The following is a 27,568-nucleotide window of genomic DNA, read 5'->3' as shown; positions in this document are numbered from 1 at the left end:
GAAATATGTGTTTGTTACCATTTGACGACGAAACAGCAAAACATTTTTTTTATGGATAATAATGGAATGGTGTAACTGTCTACGCTGGCGGAGTATACTAGTGGAGGATGATAATATGAGCATGAGGTCAGGTCAGTTAGCTCATCTTGGTAAATGACAATTTACCACGATGATTTCCAAAGGCAACCGCGAGGAGGTCAACAATGGGGTACGCCCTCATTACTAACAATCTCCATCCCCCCGCGGAACAGATATTGAAGAGATATACATGAAGACAGATTAGGAAGGAAACAATGGGCATTGGATATTTTAACTAAAAAATAAAACAAAATCGAGGGCAAAAGATAGTTTCGTTATAAATAAAACACGTAATACTCAATTTTAGGAATTAAAGGTCAGTCTTTATTGCAACTAACTGATAACAACAATTTAAGTAAAAATATAATCAACGATGTGTTAATAATAAACAAATGTACGGTTGTTTCTTTATTCATAACCAAAATATAATCATTTTTACAGTACTCATTATCCTCTACTTGTACACAGAACGGTTCATTTGCGTCATTCACATGGGGCCGAATAGAAAACAAAACTGTACAGTAGGTATTTAAATACGACTTAGAACGTAATAACTAAAATACGATATCACAATATTTAGAACATACATTTGAAAAATAACTTATAATTAACATGTATCAAACGATATTTATCTTATACGATACTTAGAGATTCGTCAAAAATCGTTTTTTATTTAGTTTTATGAGAAACAATACCTTAATAACCTAATGGAGTTCTAAAAACAAGTTTAGTATTTTATTACTAATACTACTAGTAATACGAAATAACGGCTTTTTAAGTTACTTAACTAAGAGTAATAAATACTCTTTTAAATGTAACTTACGACATTTACTTATAACAACTAGTAATTTTACACGTGGCATAGAATCAACTAGATAATTTAAAAAAAATAGGATCTAAGACTGGAAAATGTGGAAATCCTCTTCCTTCTCCTTGTGTGCATTCGAGTAGAGATGTATACGCATCGCGTGTGTGGGCATCGTCGTTGTTCCACATAGCTTGCACGATAGCTCCGTACTCGACGAGATCGATGTTCTGGAAGGAATACAACATTCATATAATATAATATCAGCTTTTACACTTACGCTCTTTCACGCGCAAATAGACTTATACGCAGAAAACAATGTGTGTGTGAATGTAGACTAAGATAAAGGATAGACGATAACGACAGCTCGCGCATTCCCGCGATCGACATTCGTGTGCGTTTTTTTTAAATAATTAATTATTCATTGCAAAACGGCTGATATGTGACTATAGAGAAATAACATAAGTATACAATTATTAAGAATTTATAAAATATGAGAAATTAAAAATACAATTATAAAATAAAGTGAAATTAAAGGAATTGCACAAAAACGCGCGAAAAAGTCAACAAACACATCAATCATGATTGCACACGCTGGCTTTACCGCGCTAAATTGCCACCGCTATTAACAGTTTTTTATGTAGTTGTAATGGCAAACAATCAGCCCGGATTGGAAAACGTTATCATTTGAAAAAACCTTTTCAAATGTAACAAATATATAAAAAGACGGCCTAATGAAATAAACACTTTATTGAAGACGAATGTATTTTTAAAAACGCTTCGACTTATTAAGTATTGTACATGTCAAGTTACTTAAATTAAATAAGATCCTGGTTTTCATTATCAATTGTATAACAATTATCATGACTAACATTGGCTGAAGAAACCGTAGAAATCGTCGCAAAACAACTTTTGTGTATATAACTTATACACAAAAGTTGTTTTGCGAGTAACAAACAGATTGAAAATATGGCGGAATATTACTGGATATGAAAATATAGCGTAGTCCTTAGGAATGGGAAAGCCATTTATATAAAAAAATAGCACCCTTGAAGGGTGTTATTTTTTATATAAATGGCTTTTGTTATTCCATTATATTATTTATATATGTTATTCCATTATATTTTTTCCATTATATTATTGTTTGTTACTCCATTATATAAAAGCCATTTATATGTCTTTTATATAATGGAATAACAAACAAGCTTGAGGACATCACAACGGACATCACGTTATCATATGACACACGTGATACCACTAATTTTGGCAATATAAATTTTATGCCTCTTATCCTTTAAAGCTATATTCATAATCTGATAGTACCTTCCATATTATGTAGTTCCATACTCTTATGTAGTTCATATTTTAACTGTAATGAATTAGTGCTAGTTGGTAGTTTGTATTCCTATATTTCAACTCAAAAATGTAAAGTTACAACATTTATTTATAAAAGAGCAAGACGCAAGATTCTTGCTCGTCCTGCTTGTGATGAGACAGCGTTCCGAATGGGCGGTAGATTAAAATAAAATAAGTATAACTATACAAAACTGCTTAATGTACGTTTATTTGAATAAAAAATTTCTATTCGATTCTAATCTATAAGAATTATCACGATTACAAGACATATTAACTAACCTGCTTACGAGGAGTTTGAGCTGATCATTGTCTCGCTTGAGGGCGAGTAGCTGATCCATGGACAGCGGATGCAGTTCCTGCGGCGTGTGGAGCGGGAACACTTCAGCGCGCTCCACCATGTCCGGCACGGATATCTCGAGCAGTTCATCTTCAGGGACCGACTTCCATTCCCACGCATTCTCCACCGTCTGAGGTTCACGGTGCTTACGACGTTTTAATAGGAGGCTGCGACAAATTAAAATTCATCATTAAGTGTTTGATCTTGAGGGGAAGGGGATTGTTAATAATATCTCCATTGCTAGCAATGAACCATGTCAGATTGATCTCCACGTGGTTCCCCCTGAAAACCATCGTGATAAATTCACGATGAATTTACAACGATGGGCGAACTGGCCTGACCTCTTGCTCATCTTATCATCCTTCACTGGTGCCCTGCCAACGTACCATTAGCGCAGGTGAGTGCACCATCCCATTATCCTCCATTCCATCATAAGAAGTGTTTCATCCATATAGTGCATTTCTAACTGCGTCGCGCCTCATCGATCCACCGATTTGATAAGAAAAATAATCATTATGCAGGTAAGGGCGATGTCGGTACTTTCATGTACCGCCATCGCTTGGATTACATTGGTTTATCGGTCTCAATATTCAATACTTACGTCTGTATAGTAAACCACTAGACCGTCATGGCCCATGGCCTCATTGTTTACAAATTATTTCAATTTACACATTAGTGTCTGAATTTATCAATATTTAAAAACAAAAATATTTTACCACTCATTTCGTTGAAATCGTGCCAAGGTGATTTTTGCGGATATAAACAAAATTCGGCAACACAAACATGAGTGTTTACATGTACCATCAAATTTTCCATTCAATCGGGCTAAGTGTGAACAGGTGTTTTGATTTGCCAAGATATAATTGGTTTATCAATACGAATTGGCGCATGGAGCAAGAACAATTACATTTTTTGAAACTTTGTAATACTGTTTTCTCAATGTAACTGATACGGCAAACAGTTAGTTAACAGCTCACCATAGGACTACGATGGTATGCCATGCCCTGTAATTTTACTACCATATATTTATATTTAGAGGGCATTCTATTATATTAGATATATATTACTTAAATTTTGCATTTTTAATATTTATACTTTTATATCATACGAATAAATACATTGTCAATAGTCGGCTACGTGAACACAATATTTTACATGCCCACATTTCGGTAAGTATATTTGAAGCTAACGTGTCAGGTGACGAGCCTACCGCTCTCTCTGAATAATTTAGTTTGGTATGGTTGTTTTCATTACTCTATGGCGGCAATAGCGGCATATTTGAACGAATATTCTCTATTCTCACTATTTTTTTTTAAATAAAACTGTATTTTTGTAAAAATGGCTTATACATTTTTACAAAAACCATTTGAAAAGAATAGAGATCGATGGCATTCCGAACTGACGGTAGATTTCGACATATCATAAAAGTCTGTAATATACCTACATCAATAAAGATATATCTGCGTTTACAGATAAATGTGGCATATGACTGAGTTGTCGCATGCAGTGGACTGCAGCGACAAATATAAATTAACACACGTCAGGTATTTAGTGTTGACCTAAACGAATATAATCTTCCGTAATATAATTTTTCGTAACACTGGATAGAAACCACTAAGTCACGATATTTTATATGTAGGTGCCAAGTACAAAAATACCTACTTCATGATATCTTTCCTTATGACGGCGGGCACTTGTGGTCGGAACTCGTCGTCGGCGGTGGGCGTGTCCTGCCCTTCTGCGCAGTACATCATGTAGTCCATGAGATGACGCACGTGGTTTATCTGTGGTCAGACAAAAAAAACATTATAGAAAGGTCCATTGCTACTACGTGGGCCCGTGCCATCACATATGTCGAAGTGTAATTGCAATCATATACGGTAAAATAATGTCAAATATACGCGCTGTTTGCAGTCACTCTATGATAAACTTTGAATTGTAAATTCGGATAAATATCCTTTGTGTTAATCTATGTACCAAAATTTCGTATGAATCCATCCAGTCTAAGCACGATTAAGTAATAACTATACAAATTTTTACATTTATAACTAAAACAATTGTTTATTTGCCATATTAAAAATACCAATATTATAAAATATAGTAATTGATAGATAGTAGATAGAAGTAGATAAATTTCGGTAGATCTCCCTTATTACTTCGGGATATAAAAAGATAATAAACTCTTATCCAACCTCCCGAGTACACTTAAATTTCATCAAAATTGATTAAGCCATCATATATATCGAAGATATTATCAGTGTCAACGCTAATGCCTAACGTCAGCACTTATGGCAAATATCAGATCAAAACGTTCTGAAGTTGTGTAGTCTGTGCTCACGCTTTGACGTAATACTTGTCTCCACAAGGTGTTTAATAGTTCGGAAAAAAAAACTCTCCCATTATGTTGAAACATTATTCATATGATGATACTTGAGTACTACGTGACTTGTCACAATTATTCCCAATCAAAGAAATAGCTTATTCATTTGTATGACACTGTTTGCAAATTAAATAATAATCGCAACAAATTTTGCATTTACGTCTTCTTAATCAAAATAAATTGATACAAATGTATAGTACATTTATATCAATTTATTTTGATTAATTAATATTCACATTGTAATCAATACCGTTATGCACTCGCAGAGAGTTCATTTTAGAGTTCTGTTTACAGGATAACCATATTACTTCATATATCAAAGGCGATGTGGCCTAAATTAATATAATTGGCATCTATATTCTAAGTTCTGTTTTCACACATATCATTTATGTACATTTTTAATTTCACTTTCCGTTTATTCCAACTGTTGCTGGTATTAGGCTTCGATTACGTCCTATAGTTACCCTAGTTATCTTGTGGGTTTTTAATATAAATTTACATTAAACAGTTCTATTTCGCACCCGCAAAACACCAATAATTATAATAATCTTATGAGAACTAACACAGTGCCATCTAGACCCAAGTTAAGCTAGCTAAAGCTTGTGTTATGGGTACTAGATAACTAATACAAATATAGATATATTTTTATGTTTGTGCCCTGAGATGCTTCCGATGGTCGCTGGTTCGATCGAACCCGCGACCATCGGAAGTAAGGCGGCATGCTAAACCGCTAGACCATCGAGGTCGTCGAATTCAATAATACTATAAACACCTACGCATATGTAACAGTGTACCCTTGCTATCAATGTACCCTATTTGGTGGTCCTCAATCTGATATAATAAACCTATATCTATAAAAATAAAAATCTATCGAGAGGAGGACCACTGAGTAACCTTTCGACTGTCGCGAGTTCCAACTCCGCAGTATACGAATACCTATTTATATTAATGAATATGCCCTTATTGTACTGAGTATGGTTCAGAAATATTCTCTAACTAGCTGTTCCCGTGACTTCGTCCGCGTGGAATTTAACTTTATTTTACTAAAATAAAAGAATGTTTCTAAAATAAAAGTAGCCTAAGTTACTCCTTACTACATCAGCTACCTGTCAAAAAAAGTCCCGTCAAAATCGGTCCAGCCATTTCAGAGATTAGCCGGAACAAACAGACCGACAGATAGACAGACAAAAATTATTATTATTAATATTTATATTTCATTCGCATTCATTTCATATTATTAATATTTCATAAGCATGTAGTAAAAACCAGTTATTTCAATATTACAAACAGACACTCCAATTTTATTTATATGTATAGATGAAATGGGACTTTTAATACACTAACAAGTCCTCCCTGTTTTATCCAACTTTTTTATGAGTGATAATAATGGAATGATGCACGTGCGTTAAGGTTTACGAGTCACCGGTTGAGAAGGATAAAATGAGCATGAAGTCAGGTCAGTTAGTTCATCTTGGCTAATGGCAATGTACCACGATCCTCCGAGGTCAACTTTCCATGTTACATTGCCAACAATGGGGTTGTTAGTACACATTACTAACAACCCCCTCCCGTGATTAAAAATCATTATACGTCACCAGGCCGATATCCTCAACAGCCAGGTCCGCGTCGATGGAGACGAGCAGGTCATGCTCCGGGAAGTATGGTACAGCGTTAGCCGTACTGCCAAGTCCACACAGTACGCTCACGTACCGACTGCCACCGACGTCGCGACGCAGCTCCGCCCTACAGCAACAACATGAATCTTCTATATCTATATTAAGTTTAAGTAAAGAAAATCCTAATAGTTTCCTTCGTAACGTACGTTCGAAAACGTACGCTCTTTCACGAGTGAAACACGCAGGAAAAAAATGTCTATGTAAATGTTTGTATACAAGAACGAGAAGACCACAAGCGCCGTCAGCTCGCGCATTCTTAAAATCGTGCATGCTTTAGCGCCTTTTTAAAGTAATTAATTATCATTGCAAAATGTCGGAAGACTGACCATGACGTAAAATAGAGTTATTGATAATTTATAAATCTTAAATATGTTTCTAGAAATAAAATCTATTAATGAAACATATAATATTATAAAGTCAAATGCCAGGAATCCTACGCGCAAATACACGTTGCGCGCGTTGGCTTTCCCGCGCTAACTCTGGCACGGTAATCGTGCAAAAATGCGTGCGTGCGTGTAAAATGTGTCGTTGTAAAAGCAGTTAATTATCCTGTCCCATTCTTTTTTATATCTTTATGGAATTGCAATTTAACCATCTACCTGCCGGTCAATAACTAATTCTAATCCAATGTCATTGGATTGCAATGATTCGCGCAATTGTATAGCCTTGATATCATTACCTACCTATTAATTTCATCAATTTATGCAGTTTAGTCTTGATTGAAAGAACAGTCAAAATAGTTTGGATAGAAATAGATACTGAAATTACACTCCAGAACATAGACCCGTTGATAAGAAAGCAGTATATTTCGCGTTGACCTTAGATACACATCCCGACATATATCACAAATATAATTTCTAAGGACTAATGTGTCGTGCCGCCCTTACACTTTAAATTAAATGCCAAATCTTAATCTTTAAGCTGGAACGTAGATTGAGAACCTGCATTGCGGTAGATATAACCCGAGATGTTGTCGTAGGTTATACTTGGATCTAGATAAATTATCTTATACATATATGAGATAATTTATAGATATAGAAGACATACAAGAACATATAAACATGTTTATATTACTAATTCAGAAAGTTTGTAGTGTCCTCGTTGAATAACTCGGAATCAAATAGTTTTATCGTACACTTACTATAAGGACATTGTAATACTCAAGTTTTCAATAATTTTCAAGCTCATTATAATTATAGGTTTGTCCTTTCGCACCACTGTCCACCAACCGCTTTTTGTTCTTACCTAATGGTTAGCTGGTAGAGAATGCCATGTGGTATTAAGCTCCCCAAATAGTACAATTTTATAAGTGCAATAAAATAATAATAATCAAAAGATGCCATAATACTTACACTGGACAGAAAAGCAGTGAGATGATGGCGGGCAGGCCAGGAATGTTGGGCATCAGCGTGGTGTGACGGAGAGTGAGTGAACTGCTCGATTGACTCTGTCCTACCACCGCAGCAACCACCAATCTGAATAAAAAAATATTTTATACTAATAGGAATTTTACAATATCATGATTTAACACTATTATACCTTTATTAAGTTGGTACAGTGATGTACACAAATGTGAAAGTTATTTGGTGCACAATAAAGCATTATAACATTATAACCGACTTGGAAAGGTTCTGATTATAAGTACATATAAAAAAACAAATATACTCGTAAATAAATGTTAAAATATAATTTAATGATGTCGACAACCGTCGACTATAAATAGAAATAGCATAGAGTATAACGTGATAAGCTAGAAACATTATTCATTCGTATAGTTGTAAAATCCTTCTAAAACTTAGCAAATTTAATATAAACCATTCTATATTAATGCCATAAAGAGATTAAACAAATTAAGAGATTTTATTAACAATTATAACAGGGCGATGTCGCGTTACGGAATCTTTAAATAAGAACTTAACATTGAATCCTTAGTACATAACGAATGATAGGTTAAAAAAAAGTTTATTTATATGTGTACCTTTCGTAGACCTCTTGCGGGTCTGTGTCGAGAAGCACGGAATTTATTGAGTTCCATTCAATGTGCACTTGTTTCTCCTGGCTGCCGTACATCAGGTTGTGTACCGTTGTCTCCAGAGGACTGTCACAAATAATAAAGTTAATTAAAATTAGTAAGACCACCTTGACCGAATGGCTATAACTTTGTGAGTTATATATGTATTCATTAACACAATATTTATATCTTAATACGTGTATCCAAAATTTTGTACCACATGTTACAAAAATTGGACGCACATACGCGCATAAAATTTCGCTCACTTATAGTTTATATAGTAGAATGCAAAATGCTAACATTTTTTTTAAACATTTTGTATAAAAAATACTTTATAAACTCTATCACGTATTTCACACCTACATGCATATATACTAATTTATTTATTGCAAAACTCTGTGGTCAAATTAAGAATAAGTAGTATTTCTCAAATCCGCTATCTCTCTTTATAATATATTCTTTTACTCTTTATAATATACTCTCTACATTTCAGTCGGCGCATTGCTACCGCAGACTAAACAAAATAAAAATTTAGATGGACGCTTGTTTATCTTCACGCAAAAACAGACAGACTGAAATTTGGTATACAAATCAATAAATTTTTTTGGAGTAACTCATAGGGTACCTGTTTCTGAATTCAGGCGGGCGACTCGTAAATCCAACAGACAGTATATAATAAAATACGAGTCGTATATGCCTATCGACGTATGTTATTTATTTTTACCCGATTATCTATAATGAATGGAAAATATTCTAGAATTATACAAACATCCTTCATATTTACATATATTTTTAATATATTTCCCAATACGACACACGCGTTTTGTACTGTAATTTGTACGTATGTACTATAAAATAAACATAGGTTTACAGCGACAAAATTACGCGTTACAAAATCCAAAGCAACTTTCATTCTTTTTTTTTTATTTATTTATTTAGGACTAACAAACAGTAATACAATATTAAATATACATACAATATGTGATGAGATGAAAGATAAATGTATCACCAACGACGTTAATCACAGTTTACTTAAGACAATAATTATATAATCACGCAAATTTGTCTAGAGTAGTGGTGAATTTTATACAAAATTACAAATATTGACTCAAAATGCAACTTATCTATTAATATAAGAAAGCGTAAAATGAAATAAAATAAAATAATAGTAATAAATAAAAAAAAAAGGAATTACTAAGAATAAAAATTAACATCTATTAAGTTAAGTGGGTATGTGACAAATTCTGACCAACCATCTTTTTGAATAATGATGGTCTAGTAGCAAATATATCTATATTAGAGAACTTATCATTATATGCTTTAACAATTCTATTAATTGGTGACCGAGTACCAGAGTTTGTACGACATCTGTTAACAGCGAACAATTCCTGTTTTCTTGACGTTCTCATTTGTGCTCGCGATGGAACTCGGTAACTTATCTGGTTTGTCAAAGAGGTGCAATCATATTTATTTTGGACTATATCATATAAAAACATAATCTCAAGTTGTGTGCGTCGCGATGTTAGATTTAATAAATCAAATTTCTTCAAAAGTCTGTCATAAGAAAGATGGCTATGGTAAAACTTATATTGTAATCGGCGTAGAAATTTTTTCTGTACCATTTCAATTCTATCCGAATATATATTGTAAAAAGGGTTCCAAACAGTTACGGCATATTCTAATTGAGAGCGAATAAGACTTTTGTATAAATATAAGTAAGTAGAAGGGCTTTTAAAATTAACACAGGTTCTCATAACATAACCATACATTTTAAATGCTTTATTAATTATATTATCGATATGTGTATCAAGTACGAGCCTAGTGTCTAAAGTAATACCTAAGTCTTTGATTATTTCCACATTATTGAGGACAGAATTACACAATGTGTAAGAGAACTTGCTTATATTTCGCTTTCTGGAGAAAGTGATACTTTTACATTTTGTTAGACTAAGTGTTAGCTTGTTAGTTTTACAGTAACTGCTGAAACGATTCAGATCCTCCTGAAAATGTATATGATCATTGGGACCATCAATTACATGATATATTTTAAGGTCATCAGCATACAATAAAATTTTGCAAAACTTAAAACATGAATTGACATCATTTATGAACATTATAAAAAGTAAAGGACCAAGGATCGACCCCTGAGGTACTCCAGAACATATGGACATTAAATCGGATTAATGCCCATTAATTACAACTTTTTGAGTTCTGTTTGTGATGTAGGATTTAAACCAACGCCAAAGACAACCTCGTGTACCGTTGAATGCAATTTTTTCTAGAAGGCATTTATGATCTATTGTATCAAATGCCTTTCTGAAATCTATATATACACTGTCTGTTTGTTTGTTTTGGTCCAAAGTCTCAAATAGATAAGAGGCATAGACTACCAGGTTTGTAGTAGTAGAACGACGTTCAACAAAGCCGTGCTGCTGAGGAATAATATTGTCATGAATTATGGGATAAATAGCATTATGCACGAGTCTCTCAAGTATTTTAGATAACGTTGGTAAAATTGAGATTGGGCGATAGTTTTCAATATTTTTTTTACAACCCCCTTTATGTATTGGTACGACACGTGCTGATTTCCAAATAATCGGACATACACCGTCACGTAGACAGTTATTAAATAGATAGTGCAATGGTTTACATAATGTCACTGCAGTTAACTTTAGAAAGTAGGCTGGAATATTATCAGTACCTGCACCTTTAGAAATATCCAGCAGCTTAAGTTCCTTAAGTACCTGATCGATACTGAATGTAATGTTAGTTATTACCACATTACTACTATTGTTGTTTATATTTGAGTTAATATTGTCTATATCATAATCTTCTGTTACGGATGAGGGTTCAAAAACAGAATGAAAAAAGTCTGAAAATAAATTACAAGCCTCTTCAGGTTTTTCAGTGATTTTATCATTATAATATAGTGACTCAGGAATATCATCCCTATTAGAAACGAATGTCCAAAAAAACTTTATGTTGTCTTTTATACTACTTTCAACTTTATCAATGTAAGAACAATAACATTTTTGTGATTCCTTTTTGAATCGTTCTCTATACAGTGAAAATTTTTCATAATTAGTCTTATTTTTATATTTTTCCATTTAATCCATGCTTGAGTTTTATCTTTATATATATGCTTCAAAGAAGAAGAGAACCAAGGCGGGAAACGAGTAGATTTTATAATTTTAATTGGTACGTGTTTTTTTATTAGTCCGTAAACAATTTCATAAATTATCTCAACAGAGGATTCAGTCGATTTATCTTTAAATAAATCATACCAATCCAACTTAGATAAATCTTCATTGATTGCGCATTCAGTATCTAAAGACAGTACAATACCCTAATACTTAATTAATAGTGTTGTTACACCTCGACTCATATTTAAAGAACAACTTTACCTATACGGTCCTTTGAGGCATACATCGGAGATACAGTCTTTCGCGCTGGGCGGATCGTAGTCTCGCTGTTGGTACACTGCCATCTCAGCCTGCTCCTTGTTGTAGGCTCGCTTCTGTGTCATGTGTAGATCTGACGCCGTCAGTCGTAGGTCGTGATTTAGCTGATTAAATAAACAAATTAAAGTTCAAAAGTGTTCCTCTCTAATTCATTTCAAACCAAGTGGTTAGATAAATTGAACGAGAGATATTATCATTAAACATTTTAACGTTACATAATGGAAAAAAATGACATGTTTAATTTAATTATTTGTACGTTAACGTTAATTTATGGATCGTAATGAAAATCGTAATCAAGATTGGAAAAGAACTATTTTTATTATCTAAAAGAAGCATACAAAGTTGCCAGTAACACCTAGTATAAACTATGATAAAATAGAATAACAAAAAAAATGCAAGTCTGTAACAAATTTCTAAAAAGTCTCTCTCATTGTATTATTATTATATAAATATAGATTACAATATAAGTGTATCTTACTTTAGAGTCATAGCTTTCTTCACAAGGTATAGCGTAACCACGTTTCAACAATTCTTGATTGACGCTAGTTTTACCACCATTGGACAGCAGCTCGATGGACACCACGCCGTGTGTTACAGAATACACCTATAAGAAGAAAGTTACTTGTAGTACTCTTTGTAATTACTTTATGCTAATGATAATTCACCGGCCTATAATCCTTTTCCTGCGCTATTCAAACGGTCATCGAAGTCACGACGGCCCTTGCCGAAGTTCGAACCCCTAGCGGTACTATCAGACTGAAGTCGTATCCGTCAGGAATGTACCTTCAGCCGCTCAGTAAATCGACGCATTCAGATTATAGAATGTAATTACTTGCCGAGGTTTTCACTACAGCACGGAGTTTTTCAAAAGGGTATACTACAATTTTTTTATAGGTTGGCAATGCGTATATTTGGGTAATCGTTTACCGCCAGAAGACGTGATATAAATATATATAATAAGATGGACAGAATACGTAATATAAAATTCTGTAAATTAAGGGGGTCTTCCTATGTGATGGGTTGAAAAAATCGTTTTTTTTTTTTTTTCATAAATTGCTCCGTTAACATGTCTAGAATACGGTAGTAAAGCGATTTTAGAAAATTCGAAGTCGTTTTAAAGATACAGCAGGTAAAAGAAAGAGCGGTTCGGAGCGGTGAGTTGGCAGTTAGAGACCGGGCCTATTGTGTACCGTTAAAAAAAGAATGTGTGGGTCACGTAGAAAAGAGGATGGGAACACGACTTCGGGCTGTTAAAAAGGATAAAACCAATAAAGGAATAGGAGGAAAAGGAGCAGGTAAACTTACTGATAAAGTTATCCAAGAAATTACAAAATTCTACGGATTAGCAATTCGACGCCATCCAGATTCGCTTGAAGATATGAGAAAGGAAGTTTGGGCAACGTACTATCACAAATGTTCTTCTGATGAAAACCCTCAGCATCAATTTTGTCCAGAAGGCGAAGACAGTTGGTGTAAATGGCGTAAGGCTGAAGCTAATAATGAACTGGACCAATTTCATCACGATAAACCACCTCTAATTCCGCAAGTCCAAGAAGCTATCAAACCGGTTTTCGAAGATTTATCGAAAGACGAATTATTAATTCGTTGTTTAGGAGCAGAGACACAAAACAATAACGAATCTTTGAATTCTTTGATTTGGACTTTCGCTCCTAAACATCTTCATTCTGGTCCCAAAGTTGTTGAAATTGCTAGCTACTTAGCAGTTATTATCTTTAATGAAGGTTTTCAAGGTATTTTAAAAGTTATGTCGATTATGGGATGCCCTGTTGGTCGTGAAGCCCAAGCGTATGTTGAGAAACGGGATGAAAAGCGAATCTTACGCTCTGAGCGGCGCGTAAGTGATGTCGTTAAACAAGCCAGGATTGACTCAAGAGCTGAACAATCTGCTTTAAAAGAGTTTCACGAGGAAGAGGAAGGAATACTCTATGGACCAGGCATCGCCGATTGAGAGTAAGTTGATATTTTAATAGTTTTTAACGGACTTGAAACTTTAAACGCGTTTTTCTCAAAACTGTGTTTTTCAAACTTTCCTCCATTGTATCTCAGAAACGGCTGGACCGAATTACTTGAAATTTACAGGGCACACTCAATATATGTAAACGCATGGAATGAACTATTATCAATCGAAAATTTTCAAAACTTCGATTTTTTTATAGCAAAAAACAAAAAAAAAACGCCTAATTTGCAACTTTTATTTCAAATATCTATCAAAAATCCAATTTTTTTTATATTCATTTGATTATAGGTCATTCCGTGCTTTTAAGCCTACAAATTAAAACGCCGTTTTTTTTTTTTTTTTCAGATAAGCCGATCAGCCGGAATCGTGGAGGAAGTGGGAGCTCTTTTTTTCGAGGCGGGGGTGTTCAGAGCGCTGTAACTCTAGTTTGACTGAATATTTTTAGCTGAAATTTTATATTTATACTGTCCAAATATGTGTTAATAAATGATAAAAAACTTGAAGCTCTAAATATTTACTGGTCGTAGAAAAAAAATCCTAAAATATCCCTAAAAAACAGGCCGTCACATAGGAAGACCCCCTTAAAGCTGGATATTTTTTGAAAATTAAAAAACCAACCTTGCCAATGAGGCGTCCTTTCTTCATATATTGTCGGAAGCAATCGGAGGCGTCACGTGTCCATTGCGCGTGCGGCTCGAGTAACGGTGAGGGCGCAATCTCCGCCAGCGCGCATTGCATCGCGAGCGGCGGCGACACTTGGCTCGCACCGCTTGGCAATTGGTACAGGTTGCACTTGTTCACGCGCCCGTAGCTACCGTAGTCTATGTACAGAACCTGTACATGTTACATTCTTATTGTTCATTTTTACCAATTATATACTACTATTATTCATGCCCCACCTATCATTTTTTTGTCTTTTTTCTAAATCCAAAGGTTGTCTGGGCGACAAGACCGTCTTTTCAACATCAATATCTCTTGTAAATATATGGTCCAATAAAGAATTTACAAATAAATAGACATAGTATCTTTGCGTATGCCAATAAATATAAACTAAAATCACCTCGATCATATCTCTAGGCAGCATCGAGAGTATGCGCACGCGGTGTAACTCAGTGCCTTCTGGTCCGGTATAGGGCGCGGCGTACCACTGTCCAGTTGCCACATCCCCTGTATACGCAAGCAGCGGTGCACGATTCAGTTCCTGTCGTATTTGCCGTAGCTCGCACACCGTCGATTCATCATCATACTGTGCCCAGAACTTACTTACGCTGTTCATCTATAAAGGTAACATAAATATGATGAATGATTTTTACACTTTTTATATTTATAATATTAGTAAAAATAATCGTCAACTTACATGGGATATTTTTAGTGGAAAGTGCGTGTCATCTACTTCAGGTAACCGAGGCGCCATTTTGTTTATATTAAGATCCTTTTTACTTTCTTGCAGCATACTATACAATGCATTTGCTTTCTCCACGCTTTAAAAACAGAATTTATATTTTAATTATTAACGTTTCTATTACCATATCACATTGTGAACTGATTTTAATATTTAGACTGATCAAAAAGTGCTTTTGAAAAGGTGAAATTGATCAAAAAATATAGTTAATAGTATGAGGCATAGATAGGGCATAATATTAGTGATTTCAAATAATTGCAATACATACGATAATAAAGGTATCCTAATATCCATTTTCAACTGTCTGGCCTTGATTGCTTTGTAAACTGGCAGTAATACTTGTCCAGGTATTGTTGGATCCTAAAAATAATACCCATAACTGTAATTTTAGAACAAAAGTGACAGAGAATTAAATGATATCAGCGAGAATTGACGGTGGTGAATGGGCCGAGATACCTATACCTCCGTCCATTTACCACTACAATAGTCCCTGAAAGTCATATACTACATTATACTGTAAATACAGTTGTTTTATTTATTTATTTCTCCTCACAAACATGGCAATAAATACATGTAGTATTTTTGATAATACAATGCATAAAATTACTTATACAATCAATATGCTGTGAGAAGCTGGTGTCTTAAATAGGTTTGACCTGGAGTACAGATCACCAGGCCCTAAACCGAATATACATATATATGATATAAGTTAAATCAATTATGATGCTTATATGATGATGTAATATACATATTTGTTGCTATCCATATTTAACTTACCATCAGGTTAGCCAACCTCAGTCACCTGACTGATAGTGGCTTGATTGCCATTCAAGTTACATAAAAAAAATGTAACTCGACTAGTGTGTCCAGTATCATATATTTGGGTTACTTTGAATGTGTCTTCACATTCACATTATGGCTGTTCTAAATATTGGTGAAAAGGATTTGTATTGGACAATATTCTATACTCAAAATTTAAAAACTACCTCTTTAAAATACTAGTGTAAATATAAAAGATAACTATTACATTTCTTTTTCAAATGAACATGTGTAAGTTACTTCTCACAGGATACAATAGTAAATATGTATATATAGAAATTCAAACTTACACCACTGTTGCTTGCTGCCTTTAAGTCTTGTTTATCAGAGAATGTTAAGTAAACTTTCCTGAAACAATAATAAAAAAACATTAAAAATTTTATGTATATAGGTATGAATGATTACCAACCAATAATAAAAGCATAACCAGAGCAACTTAATTTTATCACATTATTAAAGTGCAACATAAGTTTTAACACGATTCACAACTAATATTAACGTAATGGAATAACTTGATCTTTTATCAGCACCATATTTGAATGTCATTACATTATTTTACATATTATCTATAAATTGGCAACATATTACAGAAAAAAATATATATTCAATTGATTGTAAATTCATTAAACCAAGTAGCCAATCCAATTAAAACATAAATAATTTGATTATGCCGGACCTGCTATTTAGGTCGAAATTAACTCGAGGTTCATCTCCTATTTGCTGTTTCACTGCCTTCTTGATGGCAGAGGCGTACACTTCGCCGGGTTGATTGTCTGGAAAATTCTTCAAGTACACCTGCAAAGTTGGATAGAATGTCAGATGCTAATCAGCGCAAGTTCGTCTACATCACACTCACTTGACGTTTATCACAATATTCCGCCCAATGGTCATAATATCTGTTTAAAATATATAAATGTACTGTAAAGTTTTATCAAATTCCGTAAAGTAGTTATTGCTTGAGAGAGTAACAAATATCCATCCATACTCAAAAACTTTAGTGTTTATAATATTAGTAAGATTCAGTTGCACGTATCATGTGATATTCTGCTTAATGACATAACAATATTGTTTTTTTTTTTACAATTGCCCTGATTTACTTGCATACTGTTATATTTTTAAGTTAATTTCAAAATTACAGCTTACATAATGCCGTCATTTGAACACTTTCGTCCTCATTGAAGTCTATATATTGTAGAACAAGTTTAAATTCAATTACTTTATAATTATATTCAATTAAAAAAAAACAATTCCTCGGACAATGCAAACATTTGTATTACAGATGATTGTTTGTATTTGTGTATATATATTACAAAAAAAAACTTTGTTAGGTATTTATGTCAGGTTTTAGTACCCATAACACAAAATTTGCTTAGCGTGGGTCTAATTGAATTATTTTGGCTGTGTAAATTATTCAGGGTTATTATTATTATAATAATATTGATAATACTAAGTAGTAATTACGGCTTGTTGAAACTCACCGTATTCCTGGGATCGTGTCCACCGAGCGTGCGTATAGCCTCCCGCTCCCGTGCTTCATCTTGCGACACCTGTATGAAGTACTGTGGGTAGAACGCGCCGGCCAATAGCACCTGTCAAAATGTCATCATATAAATCCTAGAAGTTTACTACTAACAACTAGAATATTAAAGTAACAAAATAACCTTAAAATAATAATAATAACTCTTTATACCGAAGTAGACTTTGTAGAAAGAAACCTGAGAAGATATTTCTGCCTCATCTATACATGTCGCCTTGCTTTTGAAACTGTGTACAAGTTTGAAGTAAAATTACAGGATATATGTATGTAATGTAAACGCAACACAATACATGTAGCCTTCAGGAGAAGCAACACATGTAGCCTCCAGAAGAAGCCATGATAGATACTACTGACGTAACAAATTCAATGCGATGTTCGTCGTGCTGTTCATGTATTAAGCTGACGGTTGCCTCTGACTGATCTTGGTGTCGAAGAACATACTACCATTAATTCCTCGCATTATATAGGTACATATGATAAATTAGAATTACTCATATTTGGGGTAAAGGTTAGAGTATTATAGGGCTGTTATATAAAACTTCAAAACTCACAAAAATATAAAATGTCTTACTAAAAATATCAAAATTCTGACAAAGCCGACCACCTATATACCTTTAGAACGAGGGATATTTCGTGCTTGTCCCACGGCGAGTTCCCCTTTAGTGGTTCAATGCCTTCTCTGGATAATCGAACACGCAACTCTCGCACCAGGTCGTCGAGCTCTCTAAGCGCGCGAACTTGTACGTAAAATCTTCGAGCCCATTGCACTTCATTGTTGCCTTGTTGTTTGAAAAAATTTTGTTGACGCAGATGATTCCAAACCTACAGATTAGATTTTATAAATAACAAAGTTTTTAAATATACATTATTATACATATATATATAACAACAATAGAAACATTGAATTCATATTAGATTTAGTACTTCAATTTTTTTTATATTATATGGCAAGTTATTTGACATGAAATATAGCTTCTGTTATAGAAACTTTAATTAAACTCATGTTAATAGTTACACTGTACAGAAAAATAAACATTTATTATTATTATATTTTAAATCATCATCCAATCATAAATATTAGGTCATTCGGAACTATTCTTTTTATACATAAACAACGATATTTGAGTATAAAAAGTGGATGTGTATAACACATACATAAAATATGTATGTGTTATACACATCCAACATTAAGTACGATTAATGGAACATTATACATAAAAAAACTGACAGAATTTATAATAATACAATAGAAACTAGACAAATCTTACCTTATAAACATTTAAAAACGCAATGCAATCACTAGTCGAACCGTCTGCCCATGTCAATTTAGAATTGTAGGCATTCAACCTCTCACGAAACGGACTGCTGAATAAACTCTTCACAGACATAGCTGCCGCTGTATTAAAAAGAACATACTATTGCACAAGTATAATGTTTATTCTTCCCTTTTTTAAAAATACAATCAAACCAAGACTGAGGGAGTGAGATGATTAGCTGAATTTATACGACACATTCTTTTGTATTGTACTATTGTTATATTAAGTTATATATGTAATGTATAGTACATGTATAGTACATAGTCATATTTGTTGTGCCATAGGTGGCGCAACTTTAATTGGTCAATTGAGATTGAGAGAAGCAACACACTATCTAGATAATACCGTATTGTGTTTATAAGAAAGTTATATTTAATTAAGGGTGTATAACTTCAATCTTTTTAAAAAAAAACAATTCATAGTCTCAAAATAAGAAATATAGCTCTTGATCTAGTTACTAAGTTAAACTCATATATGTATATTATTTACCCATAATGACAGTTTCTTCAAAACATCCAAAGATATATCCCAATACAATCAATTTTGAAACCCTAACATCCAGCGGCAACTTGGCCATAATGCGACCCAAGTATGTAATATCGCCATCAGATGAACTCCAGTTATCATTCAGATTTTTCTTTAATGCTCCAACCTTTAAAACAATATTAATATGTCTCATAAGGAAACCGATTTCAAATGTGTTAAAATTATTTAGTACAATGCAAAAAAAAGTAACTTCAACACACATATTGTATGTGTGATTTCGAAGTGAAAATTATTTTTGAGAAGGAATATACCATATCAACTTTGTCAAAATTGAAGACAGTTTTAAATTTTAAATTATCAGCACATATGTATATTAATAGGTTTTAGAAATATATGTCTAAGAATACTTCATTCTAACGCCCGTTGTGTAAAATGTATAATTTAATGTAAAAAATGTGTACCATTAATAAATAATGAAACATTACAAAGCATGTCAGCGTACAACAATTTCGAGACGTCATATTTCAAAACCTACTACTATTAAATTTTATTAAATTTTAACTATTCATAAAAAGCTTAAAAATACATCAATCTTTATATAGCACATTCTTTTTAATTGAGAAGTTTCGGCCTTACCTCTTTAAGTACGAGTATCGTGCGGTGTATGTTGGAGATGTCTGGCGGGTCCATAGCGAGCGCGAGGATGTCACTGGGAGGGCCCATGTCCAACATCTTTGCGAGAAGTACAAGCCGCTCCAGTGGGCAACGCACTATTTCAGGCGGGCAATCTTGCGGGAGATTCTCCTGTGTGAAATAATAATAAATATAGGATCACGATATTTTATCAGATCATTTCACTAGGACAAATAGGGATATTTGTCCTAGTGAAATGTATTGACAGTTGTCGAAGAAGGGCGAACACAATATGATGTGTCTACATTTTGGTATGTATATTTGAATTCAACGTGGCGGGAAGCTAGTCTAAAGTCAGCTCTAATATTAATTTTTAATTTATTGACCATTCCGTTAGTCAGAATTAAAGTTTAATATAACTATAATTTAATATAAGTTTTTTTGCATTGACATTTGATTGATATACACGATCTTTTAAGCGTAAGTCGGGGTAGCAAATTCTTCTGCACTTATAGGATAAGCTTAGCTAGCTACTATAATAGTCTGTTTTCTAGATCAATATTACATTTACATTTCGATACTCCACGTTGTGTAATCGCCTTCCAGCAATGGTATTTCCAAACTGACACAATAATAAAACTTAAAAAAAAAAGGTTTTTTCCTTTTCCTTTGTCCCCTTATACTATAAAATAAGATGCCTTCTATCTAGACAACATAACTACTCTATCTAGACAACAGTCTTAGACAGTGTAGGTAAAAACATGCTGCCACCTTCTTGAAGTGCGACTACTGGCCGAAAGGGGTGGTGTAACGGCGTTACCGTGGCAGATTGACGTGAACAGTGCCGTGACCGCAGAGACAATTTATACTTTCATTTTATAATAATTTTAATATATTTCATATGTACGTTAGCCTATAAGATATTTATAATATAGACCATTAGTTGCCTCAAGTAGATACATTAATATATTTTGTTTATGACTGTAAGTTATTTACATAGAACTTATCAGTGACGAGTCTGTAGACGCGACCATCGCGCACCCTGCCGGCGCGGCCGGCTCGCTGGTCACAGTTAGTCTTGGACGCCCACTGCAGCTGCAGCGATGTGAAGTTAGTGTACTCATCTGCCATTAGCATCTTCACGAGACAAAAGTCGACCACTGTTAAAAATAGCAAGTTGTTAGTCTACACATATAATAAAAATGTATTTATTTATTCTTTTGCACACAAAACTGTATACATGGATTAAATGCCTGTTGGCATTCTCTACCAGTCAACCGTCGTGTTGATCAGAGATTGAATAGCGGTGCAATTTAATAAGTAGATAGTATTGAGATATAAAATATATTAATACGGAAAATTATATGTGTATATATACTAATAATATACTTACAAAATCATATAATTACATAAATAAGCAAAATATATAAGTTCATAAAAATTAAATATAATATAAAACTTTAATAAATATACATATGGTTTCATGGTATATATCTTCAGACAGTGGTTTGGCTGAACACTGTTACAGAAATTTCGAGTTCAATCAATGTAATACAATCCAAAGCAATTGGTTTGACTTCATAAAAAGTCATCTACGTGGGCACTTCAGTCTCGCCTATTTAAGCCGCCAAGTAATTTACTTTGATGCTGTTTTGTAGGTAAGGCAGTGAAGTCATATAATAAGAGGCATGAGCAATGTCGAATTAAGCCAATGCGGGGACTGTAGCAAACTACTTTTATTATACTCTGATTTGTCCTGGGCCAGAGGGTAGTTTGTGTCTGTTAACGTCAGCATCAGGCGGAAGGAGAAAACTTTTAAAATAGTTCTATTTCTTCTTGGTATTGTGTTCAGATAAAAGTGAGAGCATAGAGCCAGTAGTATTTTCTACAATTACCATTAGGTTAATCCAGCACTGGGCGTGACACTTGGATTTTCAATGCAAGATCAGTATCAATATCCGTAGTGCTCTTGTTTATATTACCATTTAGCATCAGGTTGTTTGCTATTCCAATAATATAAAAATAATTATAGTACCGTATTTAATATCTGGCACTGTGATGGAGCTCTCGGCAATATTGGTGGAGAGGATGATCTTGCGGTGCCCTGGCGGCGCGCGTTGGAACACACGAACCTGTTCATCTGCAGTGATGGTCGAGTGCAGCGGCAGCACCCACCACTTGTACGAAGCACACTGCGCGTCTACTATTTTTTTTCTAAATAAACAAGAGAAAGGTATGTACTGTTTGAGGATTTCGTCCATGTACCCTTAGTACCTTTTTCGTGAATCTCAATCACAAAAGAAATTATTATTAGTTTTATATGAGAATAATTATTATAAAGCTGAAGAGTTTTACTGGTAAAGTGTGCTAATTTCAGGAACTGTGAGTTCTATAAGTACATACATAAATTTACACTCAGACTAATCTGAGTGGATCAATGAAAAATGTTGTATAATCAGGGAAAATTTATTCCCAATATATATATACAAATGCTGCAAGGGTCGGCCAGATTTGTTTTATTAAATACAGTAAAAATATTGTTAAATAATAATCTAAGATGAAGAGAGAATTTTTTGTAATTTCTTAATATAAATGCTTGATCCTAGAATGTTCTACTGGTGTCCCGCTAACAGTAGCACAGACAGGTGAAGCATATCATTTTCACCACTTAAAAAATTCATTAAAATAAATTATAATCTATACAAGAAAAATTATATTCGATTATTACCTTAATGCAAGATCTGTTAGACAACTGTATAGATCTTCTATCTCATTTATGCCAGGTAAGAAAATTAAAACTGAAGGTAGGTCAGCTTCAGAACGATCTTCATAGGTGTCCTCTTGTTTGTCAATATGTTCAAATGCATTAACCAACTTTATGACCAAGTGATACATCTCTGTGACTATGCCTGGTTCCTCTCTTTTTGGTCTTGACAAGTCAAGTATCTAATGGAGATTTAAATTTACTATAATATTTGGTTTAAACATATTCACATTTAGTGTTCGAAGAAAATTTTAATATAACTAAGGAATTAGAGTTATATCAAAATAGATTCTGTTCTATGTAGTTTGCAGTCTGTCATTAACAGTTAATACAATAAAGTTTTTTTTTAATGTCACAAAAGTCCTTCTTTTGAAATTCATGGAACAAGATGGGTAAAATCTATAATTAAACTAACAAACTATGTAAGAAATACCATAGAAGTAAAATTTATTACACAGATATATAAACCTTTCAGAAATAAATCTTGAAATGATGACGAAAATTTATCAAAATATGATTTAGAAGTAAACAAAGAAACAGACAGCCGACAACAACTACTTAGTTTTATAATACTTAAAGGTAAAGAATGAAGATTTTAATTTATAGAATTTAAATATACTTACGGAACCAAATTTATTTAAATGATTTAAATAAAATGTCTTGACTGTAAACATCGGTTCTTTCTTCACAACTTTGACACCTGATGACATCTGCAGTCCTCGAGGTGTAGGTATAAGAAAGTAGTCCGTGAAAGCCTTCCTATTAAATGTGGCTGACATGAGCACCACTTTGACTCCTGGAGATACTGTATACAGTAGCTTTTTGACTACTAGCAGGAGGAAATCCATCTCTTGTCCACGCTCATGAACTTCGTCAAGAATAATGTGTGTGTATTGATTCATATTTTTTGCGCCCACTGAAATGAAATTATTATTGAATACTTTAAACTTAGTCAAGCATATTATATATGGTGTCTTTACAAAATATTTATTACTAAGGACTATTATCAATGGATCAGACCCTATCTTCACTTCTAAATTAGCATAAAATATAGAAATATTGCTAGAAAATTATGAAACACCTTACCTAACTTCTGAAGCAGTACGCCGGTAGTAACATAATGTATACGAGTATCATTTGTTGTTCTGTTTTCTAGTCCCACCTAAAATACAAAGTTGTTACAAAATTAAAAATAAATATAATTATCCTTCACAACTGTAGCCCAGATGAGGAGAGGTTATGAAGATGAGTCAGAGATATCATTGACAATGTCGGGAGTTTATTTATTTATTTTAAATAAATAAATAAAAATGTCGGGACGTTATATACGCACCAGTTAACATACCTACATACTACATTTTTTCTCTCGAATTAATACGTGTTAAAGATGTTTCCATTACCGGAGATTAAGTACGAAATATAAAATGTCCCACAATTCTTTTTTGTCAGCCCGATTTTAATTCACATTCTGTTGGTATTAAGTAAATAATGGTAATTAATAAATCACTAGATCTCAAGACATAATAAAATAAAAATATAATTATTGATTTTGGCAATTACCTGGTATCCCACTAAACCTCCAACATCCCAGCCTCGCTCCTGAGCTACTCGTTTGGCTATAGATATAGCTGCAATTCGCCTTGGCTGGGTTACCATTATTTTGCAAGGTTTTCGTTTTTGATAACAATCATCCAAAATCCACTGAGGTACTTGTGTTGTCTTCCCACATCCAGTTGGACCTTCTATAATAACTACTGGATAACCAGATATTCTGTCTAGAATCTGAAAATATATGTCAAATATACAATGATATATAGCAACCACATATTTGCCTCTTTTGGCATGGGAAATTACTGGATTTAATTTTGTTTTCCTCTCCTCAACTAATATGTAGATACGGAGTATTCCATATAACTTTAAACATTTACTGAAGCTTAAAAGAAGTACTGTTTGTTTTTTATTTTTAGTAAAGAGATGTTTATTGGAACTATATGGAAACATGAGGATGCAATTCTGTCAAAAACCTTTGCTTAATCCAATGGTTTTGCTCTTGCTCACCAATACACAGACCAGTTAAATGGCATAGGACTTCAATTCCATTAACACCTATGTGTGTGCATGCAGCCACAAGGATAAGTTTTGTCACCAGTCATGATAAGGATGGAGGGTACAAAAAAAATAAAATGAGACCAATAACAATTATTATGGAAGAAAAAGATGAAGAATACAGTTGATACACCAAATATAACAATAATACAGACTGTATGGCGACTAATGGATCTTGTAAACTCTATGCCCAGATGCAGTGTTAGTACCATTTGACAGCCTACTCAACCATGGCATGTGCTCATTGAGCAAATGAATAAGTATGTGCTTCCCTGGATTCCTGTTACACACTTCCACCCTAGCCTCCTGCGCAAATTGCAGTAAAGTAACAGAATATATATGATAAATAAATAATATAACTAAATAATAAGAAACCTGAACTTGGTTGATGAAATATAATACAATTTTGTATAATCTAGACTCTTGATAGATATTTAGGAAAGATTCCATACAGTTCCACTATCACCTGTATGGAATAGTTCCTAAATAACCTAAATATAAAATTTTATTTAGTGTACTTTTTTAAGTTCAATAAAAATATATGTACAAATACCTGCTGCTTATATTCATCAATGGCTAGGTTGTTAGTGCCTTCCTTCATTTGAAAGGAATACTTGTTATAAACTTCAGTCATAGCTTCTTCTGTAAGTTCACCTAAATTTTGAACAGAGGTTCCAAATGTTGAGAGATGTTCCAATGACTCCAGCCCCCCAGATATGCTTTGCCATTTTTCTCGTTCTGTTTCATTCTAAATATTTAAAATTACAATCCATTTAAAAATTATACATTCACAATTGTGTAGAGTTTCATTCTTACCACCTACTATTGCCATCTCTACTGCTCTGCAATCTATACTAATATCATAAAGAGAACTGACTTATTTATTTATTGAAATGCTCAACCAATAATTGAGTAATCTGTAAGAATAAATCTACCTTCATGGAGGAACATTATTATAAATGGTACAGGTTACATGCCATGTAGGCTGCATTGTGGGTAAAGCTAGCATTTTATAAGTCTAACAAAATTATTATAGAAAACCAGTACAGTTCACATACTGCCTATCCTTCTAGTTCTATGATAGGTAGAGATTGTGTTATGGGTACTAAATTATTGTTATAAATACTCAAATACATTTTATTTTTTGTTTATATAAAATAATAATGTCACTGGTATACTAATACACCATTTGAATTGGACAGTGTTTATTTACATTAACACACAGATTAATTCAAATATAGTGGACCCCCCGTTATCCGACAAACATTTTGCAGAGCAGTGTCAAACCATCGAATTTTATGGATTATAGTGTACTATCTAAAGGGTCCCCTATAGTCTGGAATTTTTTACAAAAGTAATCCAACAAATTAAAGATCCAGTGATAAGATTCTATGTTATATATGTATGTATACATATACACTCAGAAGTGCAAATCATACTCTTTTATTAGTTGACATACATAATGTATGTCAACTAATAAAAGATTTGTTACCATTTAGGCAATCTAAAATACCACATTTTTCTTTAATTATCAGTGTTTTTGCTACAGAGCTGATATATAATACACTAGTATAAGACGGGGGCCGGTTTACCGCAGGTCCACTGTACTCATACTTATGAATACAATGTTTGCATTGTGTGAGTACACAGAAGCAACAACCATCATAAATAAAGTGACATATTAAATCTATAGACCACAATGGTCATTATATTTATAAATTCTCTGAAGTTCTTCTTACTCAGCAAGACTAAACAGTTAAGAAATGAGAGGCTAAATATGGAAAATAGAGCTGAACATACAACACGACATACAGCACAAGTATTATTCCTAAATTTCAAATAAAAATGTTTAAATATATGATCATTTTAGTCAGTGGGTTAGTTTCAATAAAAAAATTAAAATTAAAAACCTAGATTTATCATTACAAGATTTAGGCTCATAACAATCACACATAGTGTTACATGTGATTATTATAAGATAACAATGATAATAAATAAATTATTGTATTATGAGAGCATTTTTAATTACAAAAGTTATAACGTTGTAATTGTACAAGTTTACTATAGTTTGTTTACCTTAAGATAAAGTTCGGTTTCGCGTTCTTTAACCTCTCTAGCGTAATCGGTGCCACTCATGACCATAGTCCGACGATGTTCCTCCTTTCTATTCATTACATTTATGTCATCTTCCTTCGTAATTCTAAGGCCTCCAGTCATAGGACCTCGAAGTTTGATCACTTGAGAGCTAGACGGGCATGGATTATTTAAAAAAGCACGCAACTCATCCATTGTAAAAAATATTAATCAGTCACTTTTTAAAAATAATCATGAAGATATACATCTAACAAAGTTTTTAATGTTATATTCTCTGTTTTTCTGGGAATATCAATAAAATTGAACACAACAAACGGAAAAAGCACTTG

The 27,568-nt window shown here is 33.3% G+C and overlaps 1 protein-coding gene across 1 annotated transcript; it reads right to left on the bottom strand.

Annotated features, from left to right (window-relative positions):
- Window positions 1–367: 367 nt before the first annotated feature.
- LOC131847588 (probable ATP-dependent RNA helicase spindle-E) lies at window positions 368–27,568 on the bottom strand. Its single transcript, XM_059197182.1, has 27 exons — window positions 27,222–27,568; window positions 25,699–25,893; window positions 24,600–24,821; window positions 24,126–24,201; window positions 23,663–23,955; window positions 23,004–23,221; window positions 22,311–22,489; window positions 21,272–21,435; window positions 20,279–20,446; window positions 19,646–19,808; window positions 19,109–19,236; window positions 18,453–18,662; window positions 17,782–17,892; window positions 16,980–17,098; window positions 16,594–16,651; window positions 15,753–15,844; window positions 15,440–15,563; window positions 15,143–15,358; window positions 14,701–14,916; window positions 12,583–12,708; window positions 12,048–12,208; window positions 8,611–8,730; window positions 7,985–8,107; window positions 6,552–6,699; window positions 4,239–4,360; window positions 2,519–2,743; window positions 368–1,113 (listed from the first exon to the last, which is right to left on the bottom strand). The coding sequence occupies exons 1-27, from the start codon at window positions 27,432–27,434 to the stop codon at window positions 975–977; spliced, it is 4,329 nt and encodes a 1,442-aa protein (XP_059053165.1). The 5' UTR covers window positions 27,435–27,568; the 3' UTR covers window positions 368–974.

This window comes from Achroia grisella, unplaced genomic scaffold (assembly GCF_030625045.1).
Source record: "Achroia grisella isolate CSIRO2021 unplaced genomic scaffold, CSIRO_AGI_Agris_v1 utg540, whole genome shotgun sequence".
Taxonomy (NCBI): Eukaryota; Metazoa; Arthropoda; class Insecta; order Lepidoptera; family Pyralidae; genus Achroia; species Achroia grisella.
The sequence above is the reverse complement of the archived record's forward strand: the minus strand, read 5'-3'. Positions and strand labels throughout refer to the sequence as shown.

Bases quoted from the DNA above. Each gene is read 5' to 3' on its own strand.
- LOC131847588 (XM_059197182.1), bottom strand. From the start codon at position 27,434: ATGGATGAGTTGCGTGCTTTTTTAAATAATCCATGCCCGTCTAGCTCT. The intron at 12,709-14,700 runs GTTGGTTTTTTA...TTCTTCTTATAG, and splicing joins AAGGACGCCTCATTGGCAAG to GTGTATTCTGTAACACACGG. The intron at 2,744-4,238 runs GTAGGTATTTTT...AATTTGTCGCAG, and splicing joins ATAAGGAAAGATATCATGAA to CCTCCTATTAAAACGTCGTA.